The sequence below is a fragment of the Asparagus officinalis genome, chromosome 6, assembly GCF_001876935.1.
Source record: "Asparagus officinalis chromosome 6, Aspof.V1, whole genome shotgun sequence".
NCBI lineage: Eukaryota > Viridiplantae > Streptophyta > Magnoliopsida > Asparagales > Asparagaceae > Asparagus > Asparagus officinalis.
Window position 1 is genome coordinate 58,549,024 of NC_033799.1, and position 20,128 is coordinate 58,569,151.

Here is a 20,128-nt window from a genome sequence, read left to right on the forward strand (position 1 = left end):
TGGCGCGGCTGCTCAAGTTCCGCCGTCGGAGCGGCCACCCGAGGCGAACTCCCTCCTCCGGCGAGTAGGGTCGCCGACGATCCCCGTCGGTGGTCAGGTTAGTTCTATCTCATTTTTTATTATAAATCAATAAATAAAATCAAGAAATCAACAAAGGAAAGGGTTTATACCTTTGAGTTAACTTGAATTTTGGATGAAATCCTCTCTTTTCCTTTCCCTTTTCACTGTCTCATTCCTCTTCTTCTTCTTCTTCTTTTATTTCTTTTCACAATCTTAATCTAGTTCTCAAAGGGTTTGTTTGAAGATGAGAGGATATTTCCATTATTATTATTTTTTTTTCCTTGTTTTTTTTTCTGTGGGTTTTCTTTGGTTTCCCTGTTTTAATCCTCCGTTAAGGAGGTGCCGACCAATTCGTCGAATTGATTTTAGCCACTAAACACGAACGTGGCAGAAAAACAAGAGTTAGGGGTGAAATCCCGAAAGCGCCCTTAATTAGTTCCCTATTCTGTAATAAAAAAAATTCTCCATTAATCAAGTTTTAAAGCACTAATTATTTAGGCTACTACAATTCGGCTCACCTACAGTATTGCACCCTTGTTTGATCAATTTATGAGAAAATTTGTGGGCATTCTCTTTTATGATGTAATAATAATAATAATGAAACTTAATCAGTAGCCAAAAAATGATAATAATTAATTTGTTCCCAAAAGTAAAAAATATATCGAAAAAAATGAAAGTTTGTTGATTGATGCCCTCACAAAAAACAAACAAGAAAAAAGTATTTAGTCCCTTAAATATTTAATATTTTGAAATTATGTCAAAATCATTGAAACTTCTATTAGGTCCCGCAATTCTCAAGTTATTGCAAAATTAGACCATCAAGTCATTTAATTTGCTGTTAGGTCTTCCATATCTCAAAATTTTTGGAAATTAATCACTCTAATTGCTATTTCTACTCCTGATTTGATGTGTTAATCTGAAACAAATTGTGGAACAACACAACAGTTTCAATGATTTGAGAGACTAATTTTGAGATAACCTAGAAATCCAGGGACGTAATAGCAATTTCAATGAAATTTTGAGAAACTAATTTCAAAATATTACAAATTTAAGGGACTGATAGCAATTTTCATGATTTTTCTATGAAACAAATAAAAAGAATAACGAAAAGTGAACAATTTATCAATGGAAAATTATCAAATGTGAAGTTGTCATTGCCTCTGGATATAAGGAAGTCTCAGAGCCACCTCAATGAACTCCGAAACTTGAATCTTGTAGGTGGGAATACAGTGACATAACAAAAAAAGCTTAATTGTTTTTTTTTGTTAAAAACAAAACCCACTCAATAATATTGCACATACTCTCCACCATACAAAAATGAAAAAAATTAATCTTTAATTCTTTTATAATTCCTATATGCAACTCATTTGGGTTGAGATGGTGGGATGATGGGTTTGGATTGAATATGTAGTAGTTGTAAACTTGTAATATGTAGTCTTGTAGATGATGGGGTATGGGTTGAATGTGGAGTTGGAATTATTTTTACTCTTGTTTTTCTGTTGTAGATGTTGTAGGACTCTCTTATATAATTGAGGTTGGAGATGATGGTGTTATAAGGAAAAATAAAAGAAAACGTCCAGAAGGGGAGTAGTTGTTATAAATGAGGTTGGAGATGATGATGTTCTAAGTATGAAAACGTTTAAGAAGAAGGGGAGAGATTGTTTTAATTGTGATTTTGGTAGGTTTAATTGAGTTTAATCTGTATTAGAGGATTTAGTAATAGATTTATTGGGCTTGTTTAAGGTAAAGTGCTGACACCCATCAACATATTTCACAATATCTCATAATATCTAATAAATCTAAATATTAATAATACCCACACTCCCCCTTAAGCTGGACATGTGTACTACATATGTTCAGCTTGTTACAAATGAAAATAGAACTATTAGTTGCGAGACTCTTTGCTCGGAATACTTGAAGATGTCAACTATCAGAAAAGTATAGTCACAACCAAAAAAATCTTAGGTGGGTAAGCCAGTAGAAACGCTAGAAGGGTAAGCCAGGAGAAACACCCTAGGTGGGTAAGCCAGTAGGAACTCTAGACGGGTTGGCCACTAGAAATCGTAGGTGGATCAGCCAGTAAAAACAATAGGGAAAAACCCTTGATTAATCAATCACTCGCTTGGTCGCTTGTTCTTGATTACATATCCCCTATATTTTCCCGATATCTAAATCCAATATAAAATTTGGTCGTCTAATATTTCACTTATATCCGATATTGAAAACCCTCGGAATGGGCATTTCCACTTAAACTAAGAATAAATTTTTTTAAATAAATTCTAAATATTCCTTGATTGCTAATTAATTACCCAGTACCAAAAATACAAAGATTGTAATTCCTTCTTCATTATCTCATCGCATCCATTGCATCCAAACATGAGAATGGGATGTGCGTTCCATTCCCCTGCTTATTTCATCCATTCCTTCATTCCCTTCTCACTTGACTAGATTGATGCATACCAAACGAGGTGTTTTATGGTGGTAATATATATTTCATATACGTGCAGTATAAGTTTCAACTATTTAATCTAAATATATACACAATGGAGAATCTTATATGTTTTATAGATATTAAGGGTGTCATCTTGCTTAGTGTTTTCTTACCTAGTGGATCACTTATATTCCTTTCCTGATGCAAGAGAATTTTCCCAGACCTCTTGCACCATCTTAAGTAAATCTAAGACTACTACAAGGGCACTTCTACCTTTAGCCTTGTTACACTTATACCCCTTTAGCCTTGTTGGTTTTTGCTTGCCGTACTGCTGTTAGTTTCCTTATCTCATCTGTACTGTATTATGACTTAAAGTCCTGCCAATTCTCGGATGCAAATGGACATCAAGTAGAATATATTGTTTTTTAGCTCACATCCTCGTGCTCAAAGACTATCTCTTTGATGTTATAGGCCGGTTTAGTTTTTTGTGAATACACCTGGTCTTATTCCCTTGAGACTGTACATCATTTGTCTTTATGTGTGCTATTTGCTGATGTATGTAGAAGTCCTTACTGTTGATTATTGCTCAAGGATCCAGCGTAGAAAAGAATTCTCCAGTCTCAGATTAGTTTTTTTCCTGCTGCTTCGAGACACACCTATTTATGATCCTCTTTTTGTAATTAATGATATCAAGTATATTTCTGTAGCCAGTGAAAACCGCTTGTTTCCGTTGCCTTTTGTCTGGTATTATAAAACACTTAACGGACTTCAGTCGCATTAAATATTGTTTATTGAATTTTCCAATTCTAAAGCATTTAGGGTCCTGGAACTTCTGATTCTATTCCATTGATCTTTACTGGCCCTGGTAACGGGACAGTATCAGACGTCCTACCAATTTCTATATATAGTATATTTAGAACTGTAGTAGGTCATATGTGCAGAAAATACTGAGGAGCTCTTTATTTTATTTTCAGGTATCACTTTCATCATTAAATCGGCATGCTGTTGCTACAAGAGATGATGTTGGATCTCCAAAAGCTGTATGCCTGCAAAAGCATTTATTATCAGTGTTTCCAGAGTGTCAAATTGAAGCAAGAGTACAGTTGTATGATTCATCATCGGAGGATGAGATACTATCTGGCCAACCTGATTTCGTTCTTGACTGCATAGATAATATTGACACCAAGGTAGTCTTCTTCTGCCTGAGCTCTTTCAATGGCTGTATTCTCTTTCTGGCAAAGTACATATTCATGTGTAGCGATAACTAGGTTTAAGAAACATAGTCTCATTTCCTCTTCATTGTGTTCAGTAACTTAGTCCTACTAACAGCTAATCCCCCTTACACATTCTAAAATCAATAATAATAATATATCATCTCAGAGTATATCCTTTTATGTTGACATCTTCTTAAAGCATCATAAACTCCACAACACCTGATATACAGTGATCTATAATTCCTATCATGACCTGGATAAACTGGTTCTTACTTGAGCTTCCTACCTCTCTGAAATTTCTTCAAGAACATTCTTAATAACAACATGATAAAAGTTTCAGACTAATGTTGAAGTGGAGAAAAGTGTGTAAAACATGGATTCTCCTAATGCCACCTTGGTTGGAGATTAACTGTTCATGCTGACGACACCTATAGATGCTGGCTTTGGAATTGTGAATTGTTTCATTGAAACAGTCATTTAGTGTTTTGTGCAACAACAAAGCCTTTATCACTTATATTTTTATTGGCTATATGATTTTTCTCTTCCATTAAGATCTTAAGTTATTTTTATTGGCTATATAACTCTTTCGTTCCATGCAGTCTATAAGGGCAACTTCCTTTGTAGGTATATTATGATATTGCTCTTAGCTGCACCCACCCACCCACACATCCTGCCCCCCCCCCCCCCCCAAGCGCCAAGAAAAACATGGAATGGGCATAAGTTTTGCAAGTAATTTTTCTAAATGAGGTGATAGCTCATTTAGAAACGATTAAGGCTGTGTACATCTGATAAATCCGACTCTTTCTAGTGGCTCAATTGTGAGAGCTCATGTACTGGGCCACCCTAGGTGGGGACTCATATCCTTTATAGGATAAAAGGTTATGCATATATGATCAATGCCTATATCACTGCTAGATCTAAGTAACAGATTCTGTAGTTTGTAATCTTACATTAACAAAGTATTGTAGGATAAAAATATTAAGATAGGTGTGTTAATTATTGAGTAGTATGAAAGAATCAGAGTGAAGTATCACAGCTGAGTCCCACATTTAGTAATAATACAAGTTCATTGTACTTCAGTTATTGCATGTGCTCTATGGGTTCCTGTTTAACCATTAGAAGATGCATTCTAGAATTTACTTTTTTGGGCAAATACTGTACTTGTATTATGTCTAATGTATGGATGATTAAAGAACTGTTATTTGTTTCCAATTATCTGAAAATAATAGGTCGCCCTCCTTGCTGCATGTTATCACAGAGGATTGAGGGTGCTTTCTGCAATGGGTGCTGGTGCAAGAGCTGATCCAACACGAATTCGTATTGTTGACATAAGAGAATCAAGCAATGACCCGCTGTCTCGATCGGTAATAGCCAGTTCAGACATAATAAATACTGAATAAACTTTCCTATTATTAGATATTGATTTTATGTAGAATAAACTTGTTGATGTACCCAAAATAAAGGAAACCAAACAGGATTATGCATGTAAGCTGCATGCATGAATTATGGTTTCTTAGTTACTCTTAAATATAACATTTAGTACAATATTCAGTTACTCTTAAATATAACATTTAGTACAGTATTCTAGTGTTGTTGCATTAGTAGTCAGGATTTACTGTGTTGTTACACCGGTGCTTAATTTATTCAAATGCGGGGAAAATCGTCATCAAATGTTTACACACTCATGGCTCAACTTCCAGTTAGTTGCCATTTGGTTTTTCCAACGTTCCTTTTGTGCAGAAACTTGCATGTCTTTATGTTCATTTTCCCATTTTTTGATTGTAGAGTAATCTGAATCAATATTGGCGAAGTCTCTTAGAAATTTGAAGTCATGTTTTACAGTGTTTTAAATATCGGCCGCCATGTCGGACACGGCGGCCGATATTGCGGATTCGGAGCCTAGCCGCCACGAAATTGTTGAATTTAATGCGTATGGCGTTTTTGAGGTCATGTCGGGGACATGTCGGAAAATAGCCGATATATCAGGCGACATTTCGGCCATCAAATATCGGCCAAAATTCAGAAATATCAGTTTCACATTGACATGTTAAAATCATATGATTTGCAATATCTTTCACCTTCTATTTATGTAAAGTTTCACATTGTTTCCCATCCACTACCCATATGGGTGCTTGTTGTAGGTTTTAATTACTTGTTATTGCATGTGTTTTCTTTATAATGGAAGGCTATAAGAACACATGAATTTATTTGTATTAGGTGCACATATACTTCGGTTTTACTAGTTTCTTGTTTGGAGAAATGACAGATATATAATAAAAATCCTGCAATTGTTAGTCGATGCAGTTAAGTAGTTTAGAATAGCAATTACGAGTTTAATTTTCAATTTCAGTAGAATTTTCTTTTTGTTCCTACTAGTATAATGCACGCGCTTTGTATGTGAACATTTTTTTTGTAATCTTTTTCTTTGAGTGTAAAATTATGAAGTGACTTTTATAATAACATAAATTCTTAAATTGAACAATTAATAAATCTTTACATTAATAAATAAAGTTGTGTATAAAGAATTGTATTAGTAATTTTTATATTCTGGATAATTATTATACTTTAATAAGAATTGTCTAAACATATGCAGTTAAGCTGTTCTAGTGTCTATTTGGTTTTCTATGCAAAAGCAAAAACTTGGTGGTTGCTTGTGAAAATGAAGACCTTCTCATATGTACTTTTTCATATGTTTAGACAATATAATTATCAAGTATGTGAAGATTCCATTTATGATATTATATCAACCTATCCGATATGGCAAAAGCCGAGCCACCCATGGGTGGCTCGGCCAAGAGCCGAGCCACCCATAGGTGGCTCGGCCCAGTGCCGGCCACCTATGGGTGGCCGACAATCTCCTGTGCGCGGGCACAGTCCAGAGAGCCTATAAATAGGCTAGGCATTGTTCATTTTCAAAGGTTGGAATTTCAAGAGCCAAAACTCTGCCGGATTGAAGAGCGAACTCGGAGCTTTGAAGACTTGAAGACTTGCACATTCGGATCTGATCCTCGGCGAGCATCCACGTCAGAAAAGGCAGGATTTCGAGAGGAAGAAAGAACAGATCTGAGATCTACACGAGACTACACTCCAGATCTAAGCTTGGTCTTAGATCTCGAGATCCGAGCGATTATTCTCTTGGTGGACTAATCCCTCCCGGCTATTATTCCCTTCGTGGAATAATACCCGTATAATCGTGTAGATCCGATCGGATCTAGATCGCGCGGTGGTCCACGGATTAACCCCGGCGTTGGCAAAGAACCCACACAAGCGAACGACCGCAAAATAGGAGCTCGCGATTTGTTCACAAAAGGAAAGTTGTAATTTTTCTTATTTTTCTTTGATTTAATTGTAACCGGATCTAAAAAAGACTGGATCTTTTGTAACCCAAGATGACGATTATTTCAATGAAAAAGACAACAGTTTTCCCCGCGAACAGTAATTTTTATATTCTGGATAATTATTATACTTTAATAAGAATTGTCTAAACATATGCAGTTAAGCTGTTCTAGTGTCTATTTGGTTTTCTATGCAAAAGCAAAAACTTGGTGGTTGCTTGTGAAAATGAAGACCTTCTCATATGTACTTTTTCATATGTTTAGACAATATAATTATCAAGTATGTGAAGATTCCATTTATGATATTATATCAACCTATCCGATATGGCAATCCGATATTTTTTTCATGTCCCCCGATATATCTTCGATTTTTGCTATCCGATATGAATTTTGGTCGAGCGACATGAACCCGACATCCGATATTTAAAACCTTGATGTTTTACAAGCCAATTTCTTTAGTCTTTTAACATTTTATGTTTTCATTTTTTGTTAATTTTTCCTCTGAAGTAACATGTTATGCTTCTACTTCACTTACTCTGTTGTGTAATATAATGCAGTCCACTAATTCAAAATCATTAACACAGCATATTAACTATTGCATATAATGTGTTTTTTCATTACAGTTTCCAAAAGAGGCTTCATATTATAAATCCTTCTGAAACAAGTATCAAAAGGATTTCAAGATTAATGTTTACTTTCTATGGTTTTATAACTTTCTTGGTGTTACTTATTTTGGTTTATTCTCGTACTTGTAGTGGATCCATTTTTTGTATGCAAGTACTGGATCCATTTTTTGTATTGCACACAAAGTACCTTGTCCGACTCTACATTATGTAATCCATTGTGATACTACTTTGTTTCATGCATTTTATTCACTCATTCTCTGATAAGCCAAGGCGAAAACTTGCAATGATGCATCATTAAGCCTTTGGCTTTTTAGTGGAAGTAGATTGATCACCAGATGCTGCTATATACTTCATCTATTGCCATTAGCTTGTTATTTGAATCTCAATGTGCACACAGCTAATAATTGAAAATTAGTTCCTATGTAGTAAAAGATATATGTGACTTTTTTCCTGATTTATTGTCCTAATAGACTGATTTAGTACCCATCTTCCATTTAGAAGTCATAATTACCTAGATCATTTGATGGTTGTTTTTAGTGAGCGGCATCCTATTTTTTTAATTTTTTTGGGCTGGCGGTTGGCAGATTAATAACCTTAGTCAAGAGTTATCCACAAGCTATAGAAAATTGTTAATACTTTCACCTAATGTTGAAAAGAACAATAACCTATAATGTAATACTTTATCTCATGTTAAAGGTTAAAGAAAAAAAAGGAAAAAAAATGTAACACGTAGTATAGGTCAGTGTTTTAAAAGCAAAAGGAAATCAATTGAGTGAATTTAAGGCGATAAGTATTCAAAGAATTCATAAATATTAAAAATAATATGCAAATATCGATAGATAGCAACAAGACAAATTAATCACAACCAAAATTTCGAAGTCACAAATCTAAAAAGTTATACACCATCTAAATGAAATAGTAAGTACCAAATAATAAATAATAATATTAACTAGTAACTGCTAACATGGATAAGTAAGTAGCAAACTTTGAACTTGAAGGGTCAAATTGTTACATGTCCACACAATGATATAGGTAATAAAATACATTACAACTTAAAATAGCAAAAATTCGTCTAAGAAAAAAGAAACATAAAAATTCAATAACAAAAATTAACTTTACTTATTGGAATTTGGACACCTTTCGCTCCCTTAAAATTTTGAAATAGAGGCAAACACCTCGCGCGTTGCATCACCTGCCTTAGTCTAGTCCTGAGGCGCTAAGGCGAGCTCTTGAGGTGCCAAAAGGTCCTCGCCTTAGTAACCTTCATCGCCTGGCAATACACAAGACACTAAGTTACAATATCGCCTCACATGAGCGCTTGTAGTGCTAAGGCGCATCGCTTTTAAAACACTGACATTGGCTATTTGGTTTATTAATTATTTAGCTATTTCATAAATACAAAGTATTCATAATGACTTTAAAAATTAGAATCATCATAATTTTTAAGCATAAAAAACATAGTATTACAATTTTTAACAAAATTCCATCATACATGACTAAACAACCATTCTAAAATGCCCCATCAAAATATCAAATGCGTCAAGTTTACTTTAAAGAAATATTAAAACGACAAAATCAAACCCTTCCAAGTTACAATCTTTAGTAAATCTTACAAAAAGATCATCCTCTAGATCCATCTCTTAAAATATGAACCAAGTTATTCTCCTCTAGAATGTAATTTGCTTCGTTGGGATTCACTTCATCTTGAAGGCGATTTGTTTTTTCCTTTTTGCGCGAAGGATGATGTCTCATATGGTGGAGAATTACTACGTAAAACCTTAGCTATTACTATAAAAATTAAAATATTATGTCTCATATGGTGGAGAATTACTACGTAAAATATTGGCTGTTACTATAAAGTTGAATTATAATACCCAAGATTCATATGGTGGAGAATTACTATGTAAAACCTTGGTTGCTATAAAGTTGAAATGTAATACTCAAGATTTTAATTATTGACCTGTTTTGAATTTAATATGGATTTCTATGATACTTGAAGCTTTGTGAAATTCGTAAAAATGCTTTTTATTTTTTTATTTACATGGGATTGAATACCTATATATACACTCAATATCTTGTACATACAGCCTTGATAGGCTCTTATAAATTAGGATCTATATAATACAGAATCTTAACTAATATAGAATATCAGTATTTTAGGTAACTAATCTCCTAAGAATTAGCTATACACTGTGATACAGCTAACCACACGCCTAGATTGATTTCCTACACTCCCCCTCAAGCTAGGTGATATATGTTCTCTAAACCAAGTATAGTAGTTTAGTGAGATTGGGCCAAAACAAAGCTTTAGTCAAGATGTCTGCTGCTTATTACCTAGATGGAACATAGTTGAGTGAGATTGTCTTGCTTTCAATTTTCTCATTGATGAAGTGTCTATCAATCTCCACATGCTTAGTTCGATCATGATGGACTGGATTTTTGGCAATTGCAATTGCTGACTAGTGTCACATATGATCCTTATAGAATCCGAAGTTCCAATCTTAAGTTCGTTTAGCAGTCGTCGTAACCAAATTCCTTCACAGATGCCCAAGGCTAACGCACAGAACTCGGCCTCGGCACTTTTACGTTTTACCACTGCCTGTTTTTTGCTACACCATGTCACTAGATTTTCCCAAATAAATGAGCAATATCTAGATGTGGATTTTCGGTCATAAGGAGATCCAGCCCAATCAATATCTGTATAAACATCCAATGTCCGATTTATTGATTTCCTGAACATAAGTCCCTTTCCAGGATCCTTCTTCAAGTATCTTAGGATACGGTTTACTGCCTCCAAGTGATCTACAGACGGGTTGCCAAGAAACTGACTAACAATGCTAACAGCAAAGCTTATATCTGGACGTGTATGAGTTAGGTATATTAGCTTACCCACCAAGTGTTGATATCGCCCCTTATCGGCTGCCAATTCATCAGTTCGAGGCATTAGTTTGGTATTAGGATCCATAGGAGTTTCAAAGGGTTTGCACCCAATCATTCTGGTCTCACGTAAGAGATCTAGAACATACTTGCATTGAGAGGCTGAGATTCCTTGACTGCTCCGTACCACTTCCATTCCCAGGAAATATTTCAGAAAACCCAAGTCTTTAATCTCGAATTCCTTGGACAATAGCATCTTAAGCCTCCTCATTTCTCCTTCATGATCATGATTCCCAGTGAGAACTATGTCATCAATGTACACTATCAAAACTGTGATTCTCCCATCTGTGAAGCGTTTAACAAACAGAGTATGGTCTGACTATGTCTGGGAGTATCCATCTTGTTTAAGGACCTTGGTAAATCTGTCAAACCATGCTCTAAGGGACTGTTTAAGTCCATATAATGCCTTCCTCAGCTTGCAAACCTTCCCCTGTGTATCATTAGTCTCAAAGCCAGAAGGTATATCCATATAGACTTCCTCGATTAGATCTGTTTAAAAAGGCGTTCTTGACATCAAGTTGGAATAGTGGCCAATCCTGGTTAATTGCAATAGACAATAAGACACGAACTGTGTTAAGTTTTGCTACAGGAGAAAAAGTCTCCTGATAATCAATCTCATATGATTGAGTGAACCATTTAGCCAGTAGTCGAGCGTTGTATCTATTTACAAATCCGTCTGCCTTCTGTTTGACTGAGAATATCCATTTGCAACCCATTGTCTTCTTTCCATTAGGTAGTTTTGTTAATACCCAAGTGTCATTCTTTTCAAGTACAGTATACTCTTCCAAGGTTGCTTTGCGCCATTTCGGAACCCTCAGAGCCTCATAAACTGAGTTGGGAACCGTAATTTTGTCTAAGGATGTCACAAATGCCTGAAATTTTGGAGACAAATTTGTGTAAGAGATGTAACTGCGAAGAGGATGTTGAGTGCATGATCGAACACCTTTTCTCTGTGCAATAGGATGATCCAACTCCGGGTCACGACCTGAACCTGATTGTGGGCCAGAATCTACCTCATCTTGTATCTTTCAAGTTTGGCTTGGCTCAGAAGAGTTTCTTGACATTGCTGATTTGGTACGGGCAGATCAATATTTTTTCTTCTTTCATAAACTTTTACAGCATCATCAGGAAGAAGATGTTTAGGATAGACAATGGGAGATTGATCGGGCATGGAATTTGATGGAGACATATTGGATCAAGTCTGAACCTGAATCTGAAACTGGAACCAAAATTGGAGTATTAGAGGGAGAAGATAAAGTGGAGGAAAGCTGGGATGGGGAATTTGGTTCAATGAGTGATGATCAATCCTAATTCTGCAATTCATTTGTGTTATTCTCCCCCTGAATTGCAGAATTGGAGTAGAAAGGAGTTTCTTCAAAGAAAGTGACATCTATGGTATTATAAAACTTTTGGGTAGTAGGAGAGAAACATTTGTAGCCTTTTTGATTGGCTGAATATCTAAGAAAGATACACTTGAGTGCACGAGCATCAAGTTTACCACAATATTGAGAATGGACATGAACACAAGAACTTTGTTGAACAATATAAGTCTTAAGTTCGACAAAAGATAAACTGAGTTAGACCAGTTTCATACACAAACATCTAATCTGAAAGATGACTTCATGCCTTGGCAATTCACATGCCCACTCAACTACAAATCACATGCTAAAAATTTCAGCTTTATTCATAATTTTCTCGTAGAGTCCACAATGAAAACAATAACCCATATATATAGGGTTTCAAATCCTTTCTCTGCTAGAATTAAAAATACAAGTAAACTTCTAATCCTACTATAATTTAAAACTTTAAAAAACCCTATTCTAAAATGAAATCCAAATCAAACTCCTAGAATTTAAATTCAAGCTTCTTAAAGTCCCTAACCAATACACCAAACTCAGGTGAGGCTTTAGAGTTATATTTTTATATTATAGCATGCCCTCACAGGTTGAGTGCCCTTATAATGGATCGAAATCTGGACTCACACATCAGTATCAATTTTTAGAAAATCCATTTTAAATTCGTGGCGGGTTGAATTTGAACCTGGATTGCTCTTATACCATGCCAAATTCCCTAGCCATCACGCCAAAACTTTAAAATTGTGGTGAGAGTTGAGAGTTGTATTTTTATATCTCAACAAAACTATACTCTAAAATTCTAATAAAGAAAAATTCAAATATAAAATTGTAATTCCTGACAACTTTAACTACTATTATCTATTACTATTATTTAAGAAAAGCTATCTTTTGGTATTCTGCCAATGTGTTAGCCATACTTTCACAAAATCCCAAAAGTATCACATGAGAAAATAGCCTCACAACTCCAGATAATTTAAAACTGAATATCGAGACATATTTGTTAAAAAAATAAAAAAACAATTTCATGCACCAGTGCCTCACGATCCAAGTTCAAAAACCAAAGTATCATGTATCTATATCTAAAATCAACCAACACATTTCACTGTTCTCAATAACTAATACCCTAAAAATAAACTTACCATATCACCCCCATGTTATAATATCACCAAAATCCTAACAACTAATTAAATTCTTCTTCTCTATAGGAAGAGAATGTTATCATAGTCTCATAGAGAAGATTTTTAGGGAATGTATGGGATGTGAGAACTCACAAGAGTATGACTCTTTATTGAGCCAAATGGACCAATCATTTAAGTTATAGTATTTGAGCTCATGCATGCAACTTGAGGTGATGCCCCGTTCTGTCTCTGTTTCACTTTTCTAAAAGCTCTGAGCATGTTGGTCGTCATCAAGGCTGGCTTTAGTGAGGTTGCTTAGAGCTTTGAGTCATCAGCTTGGTTTGAGATCTACTTAGAAGATCACCCATTTCAATAATTTTATTATCTTAGATGAACTGGTCTCATGGCTTTATTCTTTCATTATACTGGTGGCTGTATTAATAGAGATGCTGAGCAAAACCAAGAGCTTGAACAACTATGCACAAGACCCAATAAGCAAAACATGGACAAAAATGACATACGATTCATATAGTAATCAAAATCGAGCATGCTTTGTTCAGGTTCATATGTTCTTCTTTTGAATTGAGTGATTCTTGGTTCAGTTCGTTGCTGTCTAAGCTTTTACTGAGCTGTTTCAGCTTTCAAACCTAGTTTTCATCCTAGAAGCCTAGGGTATGGGCAACTGAAAATAACCAAGACCATAGGAGCATTACAAGAATCAAGCCTGCAAGATGAAGGAGATCTACATCCTCTCTTCCTACTCAGTGGAAAATAACTCTGACAGGCTGGATGGGTTGGCGAAAAGCGAGAAAGTCAAGGGGAAGCAGAAAATATTACAAAAACGGTGCAAAAGTTCTAAATAGCTGTTAGGAGCAATAGATAAAGGATTTGTAATTTATTTTGACTTAACAACTGGAGTAGGAAACTGATAATTCCTTCTATTTTGTTATCTGAAAGTGAAATGTTAACAAAGTTATTTATAAATTCCCAAATATGTCTGTATCTCATCATTGTGGAGCTCTGAAACACCAACTTCTTATCTGCTCATAGTGGTTTTCTTCAATATATGCCTCTGGCCATTGGTTATTGATTCTAGAAAGTTGATACTGAAATTGAGAGAATTTATTGACATCAGAAATTCCAAATACAAATTTGATTATTGATGCAGAAATTGTCATGTTTTACCTACCTTTATCTTTTTACAATTCAAACTCTATAGATGCACCAATTTGTGGCTTCATCATGGTTAATTCATTAGGATACTGCATGTTTTTCTTAAGGTTGCTGTGTTACTCTGGTTGCAAATATTATTGTACAATATTCTTTGGTCTTATAATTCTCTCATTTCCTTAATGATATATAATTAAAGTCTAAAACACTGATTTTATGAATTGCTTTCTTTTTTCTCGTTTTGCAGCAACTTTGATCAATTGACACCATTTCCACTAGGTTCTGTATAATATAAACAGTTCAAAAAAGTGCAGTTGTATTATCTACTGACTAATTTAGTAAGGCTGCTGGAGTATGTAGTCTATTTATGCACCCATCTGCATGGTGTAGCAATGTAGTAACACAATGTTATCCAATTCCTGGCAGAGCTTCCTACCATTATTACATTTTCTTTCGTAAACTTCTGACTCCAAAGTTAGCTCCTGTTAGTGAGAGTTTCATACCAAAGCTCATCACATTGTAAACAGTGTATTTTTTTCCTCCCTTGCTTCCTAATAATTTATTTTTTTCAAAGTTTAAAGCTTATGTTTTGGTTGTTTTTATACCTGTTGCAGGTTAGATATCGCTTGCGAAAGGACTACGGCATTGAAGGTGGTATACCTGTTGTATTTTCCCTGGAGAAACCCAAAGTCAAGCTCCTTCCCTTTAAAAGCCCAACTGGAGAAAATGAAAATCCTTCTGATTATCAGGTTAGAATGACTGATTCTTGAACGTGAAAAGGTTTATAGATGAAAGATTTTCATAGTTATTCTCCAGGGATCTATTTAGCATAACCAAGATGGAACTACATTTACCATGCTCTTTTTTGTTTCATTGTAATGCTTACAAATTATTGTTATTCGATGTTCTGTATAAACAGTATTAGCACTTGCATTCTAATATGAATTTGGTAACAGATAGTGCCAGGATTCAGGGTTCGTATTATACCTGTTTTAGGGACTATCCCTGCAATTTTCGGACAAGTGATGGCATCCTATGTTGTGACTCAGCTTTCAGATTTTATTGTTCATACTGAACCTGTGGTAAACTTGGATCTTGATCACTACAGAATTCTTCACCAACGCCTTCTTGAGCATGAGGAGCTACTATATGGGTCAACTATGCAAGTTTTGGTATGGTCTTTTGCCATATATTTTCTTTTTACCGATATTATTTTAGTGAATTAGTATATTTACGGGGATAATGTATTTTAATGTTCTGTAATGAATGATTAATTGTACAATATGTTTACCTTTAATGTCATCAGCAATCAAAGACGCAGCCTGAATGTGTATGACAAGATGTGGTTAGAGTATTAAATAAATGTAACAAACATCTAAAAGTCAATTCTTTTATGATGAATAGAGTTTCTTAAATGGCCTGAAGAGTGTGCCTGTGTCAGCTATGCATTTGCATAGGCAAAATACGGGGGAAATAATCAATTTGGAGATTTGATTCAACCCCAATAATTTTCACATACCGGTTCAAACCTGCATTGGGATCCATCATTATAAATACCTTAAGCTCCAATCTCATTTTTTTATTTCCTTTTTTATTGTGTGTTTCATAGATACAAGTAAACTAGATTTTGTGCAAAAGCTGTAACAGCCGAAACTCATGGTAACAATACCAGAAGTTTTTTGAAACTGTACCATTACCATGATCAAGATCCCTTAACCTTGGGACGATTCTCTATATGCTAATTAGAATGCGTGTGCGGTGAGTTAAACTTACAGCAATGTAATTGTTCTTTAGATACCACTTTTGATCCTCTTTTAAAGATTAGAATACTGGATATGGGTAAGATTAGCTGTTGATGTTTCAACATGCAGCTAGGCACTGTGTTGAACTTTTCAAAAGGCATAAAATGTTCAGGGCTAACTAATAAAGCATGAAAAGAAAAGTAACTATTGTACTGAAGTACATGATTGTCTGACTAAAAGATATATTCATGGGTGAGCACGCTTAAAGATAATTCCGGCATTGAAAAGTATTATTTGGTACTTTACCTATAATTTGACCCGCAGTTGGATATTTTTCATACATGATAACTATGCAAACTGCAATCCATGTATAGAAGTGTCTACAGGAGATTATACGAGGATTACAGCCCTATCCATCTTCCCTTTGTTGGGACAGTGCAAGCAGAAAGAATAAAGAAGTTCGCTCTATTACTAATGGTTTGGGCTGTAAGATGTGGAGTTCTTGAAAGAAAAAGTCTTAAAGAGATTTTAAAGGACTTTAAATATTGATATTTAGTATAAAACGATGTAATCATTTAATGGCAATGCTCAAAATTTCACTTTGTTAGAGAACCCTGGCTGGTTATTAGTCAAAGAAAAAAATCTTCTATAAATTTATTTTAGTTCTAAAAGAAGAGATACTTGACCAATATGCTTTCCTTTCTCTCTATCCCTCTTATCATGCCAAAAGGTTATAAGATAGATAGTTACAGCTGAGAATACTGTAAACCTTGTGACCTTGCTAGAGGGAGTCCATGATTTTAGGATTCATGAAATAGAATGGTTAAATAGTCTTTTGTACTGCGGTACATCAGTTCATGCGATCCTTGGTTCTGATAGTATCTATTAGTGTGTGTATTCAATAGCTTTTATTTCCGAAGTCTATAAATTGCATTTTTTAATTCTGACATTTGCATTTACCTAAGTTTCAGCTAAACTGATGTACAATTTTATTAGCCAATCCTCATTTTTGCAGTTGGTTATCTGACTTTAAGGTAGGTGTTGAAGAAGTGATGTATATTGTAAAAGAGTTGTGGCATGGACGAAGTGCAAGAGATACATCTCAGATAAACACTGGTCGTAAAATGTGGAGATCTATTAACGACTTGATGCTTGTGAGGTAAATATAGATCACAGAGATAAATTCAATCGTATGAGGTTGAAAAAAGTGTTTAATATTTTTTAAACTTCTTTTTTTAATTACTTTTTTTGCCAAGGAGTTTCTATTTCAAATTCATTAGAAGTCATTATACATAAAGAGTATTAATTTTAGCTGGTTCAAAGTCAATATAATGTTATTCCAGAATTTATAATACAACAACAACAACGACACAACAAAACCTTTATTCAAATTTTCTAAATCAGCTATATGTGTATTTTATTAATCCAGTTCATTTTAGGCTTATCTCCTTGTTATTCAAGAATTTATTAGAAAAGAACATTTTTTATGTTGGCATGTTGTCGTCATCATGTTACCTTATGTAGGTTGCATTTGTAACATCCATTTATGTGCTTCCTAGAACATACCTAGTTGGCTTTGTTCATGAATTCATTTTACCCATGGTACTAGAAGGTGACAAGTTATTGTGTATACTTGCAAAAACTATGTATGAAATAAATAGACACATACAGAAAGAAAGTAGACAATAGAAATCCTTAGCTGTGTATTTGCATCTTATCGTGAATGTTTACCAAATGCCAAATATTCAGTTGTTTATTTAGACACCATCAATTTATATATTCCATCTATTATCATTTTACCATTTTCATTTTATGATCCTTTCTAATATATCCTTTTACTGTACTTCTTTCTTTCTGTCTATTCTCTCTGATTAATAAGTTTCCACGGCACATACCGCAGTTACTCCAAAATTTTTTACATATCATGAATTGTCATGAAATAATTGATATGGAACTTATTATTTTCATTTCAGGTGGGACAGAGAGAAACCAGCATCAGTCTCAAATTTGGTTCTTCTAAAGTTCAGTGAGGTAAAGTTTGCAAACACCTGTGGGTTATGAGGTTATTGCTGTAAGTTTCAAAGTTCTTCCACAATATTGTTTGTTACACATACTTTTTTAATTTGCTCAACATAAATAACAATTGAAAGGAATTATATGCATCTTCAATCTTCATACGTCCATAGCGAACAAACCATATACATATGAAGTTGTTTGTCTGTTTGTTTTCCGTAATTTCATTTCATCAAGAGCATTAAATTTCAACCTTGCATGAGCATATTGGTGGTATAACTACTTTTTTTTCCTTTTCCTGCATGGAAACTATTTCCTATATTAATATGTTATCTGTTAATTTAACTTGTCTTTTAGTTCTTGTATGCAAACTGACAATTATATTGGTTAGAACACTTACACAGTGCAACCAATCAACCAAACCTAGATTCTGTAAATGAACTTGTTGGTGCAAGATAAGAATAACTTTGATAGTTTTCTCGCTCATTTTAGATATGATATACAGATATGGGCATTTGGCTCGCTTATCTCAATCATGTGGAGGAATGTTGTATCATTAGGTTTGGTGTTTTTTATTCTTGTTTCTTTTATTTGTTCAGGCAGATGAACACGAATCAATAGCACTAGACAGCATAAAGGAAGAAGAACCAGAATTCTACAGCAAAGTTATTACTGTTCTGCGTAGGGTGGAATTGGACTTTGCTTTATGATGGCAGCGGCGCAGCTGCTCATGTATGTGGACTTTTTGACACTTATTCATGTGGCTAATTGGCACAAAAGTGCCTAAAACTTTCATATGTTTTGCACATATATGCCCTAAGTTTTCTTTATAGAATTTTGATACCCTGAAGTTTTTCATTGTAAAGATTAGTTCACGGTGTCAACTTGCAAGTTAAACGACCAAATTACCCTCTTTAGTTTTTCTTCTTCATTTACCCATCTCATGCTCCTTGCTCTCTTATCGTCTCCGAACATATTGCCCCTTCTCCCCAACCCACCATGAAATTCTCCACTTTGCTCTTCCTCCCGAACTTTTCTCTCTATCTACTATTTCCTCCTCGTCCTACACCTCATCCTCGTCTTGTTTTTCTATTTATTACGTTTTAGGTATAATTACCCAGAATATGTCATGTTTAAATCACAAGGGAATCTTTGTGAATGTTCTAAAGATCACCTAACAGAAGGACATTTGCTACCACAAAAATGCTTGCATACTAGTGCTACAAAAGCAACACGGGGTATATATGTGCAAAACGTGGGAATATGCCAATTAGCCTCACCATTCTCTCTTTTTATTTTATTTTTTGTTGAAAATATTCTCTTTTATTTTTGAATCAGTAACATCTCTGGATCTGTTCACTGTGTTCATCTTTCCCGTATATTGGTTGGTTACAGTGTTAAATTGGAAACGCAGCTCACCTTGTCAAGAACAACGAATCCTGATATTGCATTTGTTGCAGCCTTAGCAGAAAAATGATGTGGAGAACGAGAAGAGGTGGGTCATTACTACAGTGTCAATTTTGTTTAAGCAGTCATGCGTTGTCATTTTGAAGCAGCTAGAGGTTGGTCTCTGAATATTATGTAACATTCTACTAACAAACTGTAGTCCTTTTGCCAGAGATGAATGTTCATGCCTATGTCAAGCAAATGGCTCACCAGATTTGTTTATCTAGTATTAGGCCATTATAAGGCCCTTGTAAACTTTACCTCATTGTCTTATAAAATTTCTTTTATCCGTGAAAACAGACCCTCTACAGTATCACCCATTTGCAAAGAGACCTTTGTAGTTAATATTTGTTGCGAAAGATCCCTATAGTACTACTTATTGTGAAAAAAACCCCTGTGGTATTGGCCTAATGCGATTTTAGTGAACTTTTTCGACTCTTTTATAATTAAAAGTATTAATAGAACTATATGAGGTGTATATCTGCCTCCTCAAATATTTTTAACAATTTACAGCGTAAAAAAAATTCACTTAGGGGCAACAATTAGAACTACATGGAATTTCTTTGCAATTGGATGATATTATATTTGTAATTAACCTTGTATCAAATTTTCCCCTCCTTTCTTCTATTTTCTACATAGTATGATGCGTTTTGTTTTGTTTTGTTTTGTTTTGGGTTTTTT

The 20,128-nt window shown here is 34.6% G+C and overlaps 1 protein-coding gene across 3 annotated transcripts in view; it reads left to right on the plus strand.

Annotated features, from left to right (window-relative positions):
* LOC109845118 (tRNA threonylcarbamoyladenosine dehydratase) overlaps window positions 1-19,840 on the plus strand; it is a 46,679-nt gene extending 26,839 nt beyond the window's left edge. Inside the window, exons 5-13 of one of the 3 annotated variants that reach the window (XR_002248226.1) lie at window positions 3,466-3,678; window positions 4,935-5,069; window positions 14,861-14,995; window positions 15,203-15,418; window positions 17,023-17,147; window positions 17,962-18,019; window positions 18,601-18,733; window positions 19,397-19,496; window positions 19,620-19,838. Coding sequence is in view for 2 of the 3 variants with exons in the window: in XM_020414329.1 (XP_020269918.1) it covers window positions 3,466-3,678; window positions 4,935-5,069; window positions 14,861-14,995; window positions 15,203-15,418; window positions 17,023-17,147; window positions 17,962-18,019; window positions 18,601-18,711 (993 nt within the window). In the remaining variant the exon portion in view is untranslated. Of the gene's footprint in view, window positions 1-3,465; window positions 3,679-4,934; window positions 5,070-14,860; window positions 14,996-15,202; window positions 15,419-17,022; window positions 17,148-17,961; window positions 18,020-18,600; window positions 18,734-19,339 lie in introns of all 3 variants that reach the window. The other 2 variants (XM_020414329.1, XM_020414328.1) reach the window with 2 other exon arrangements.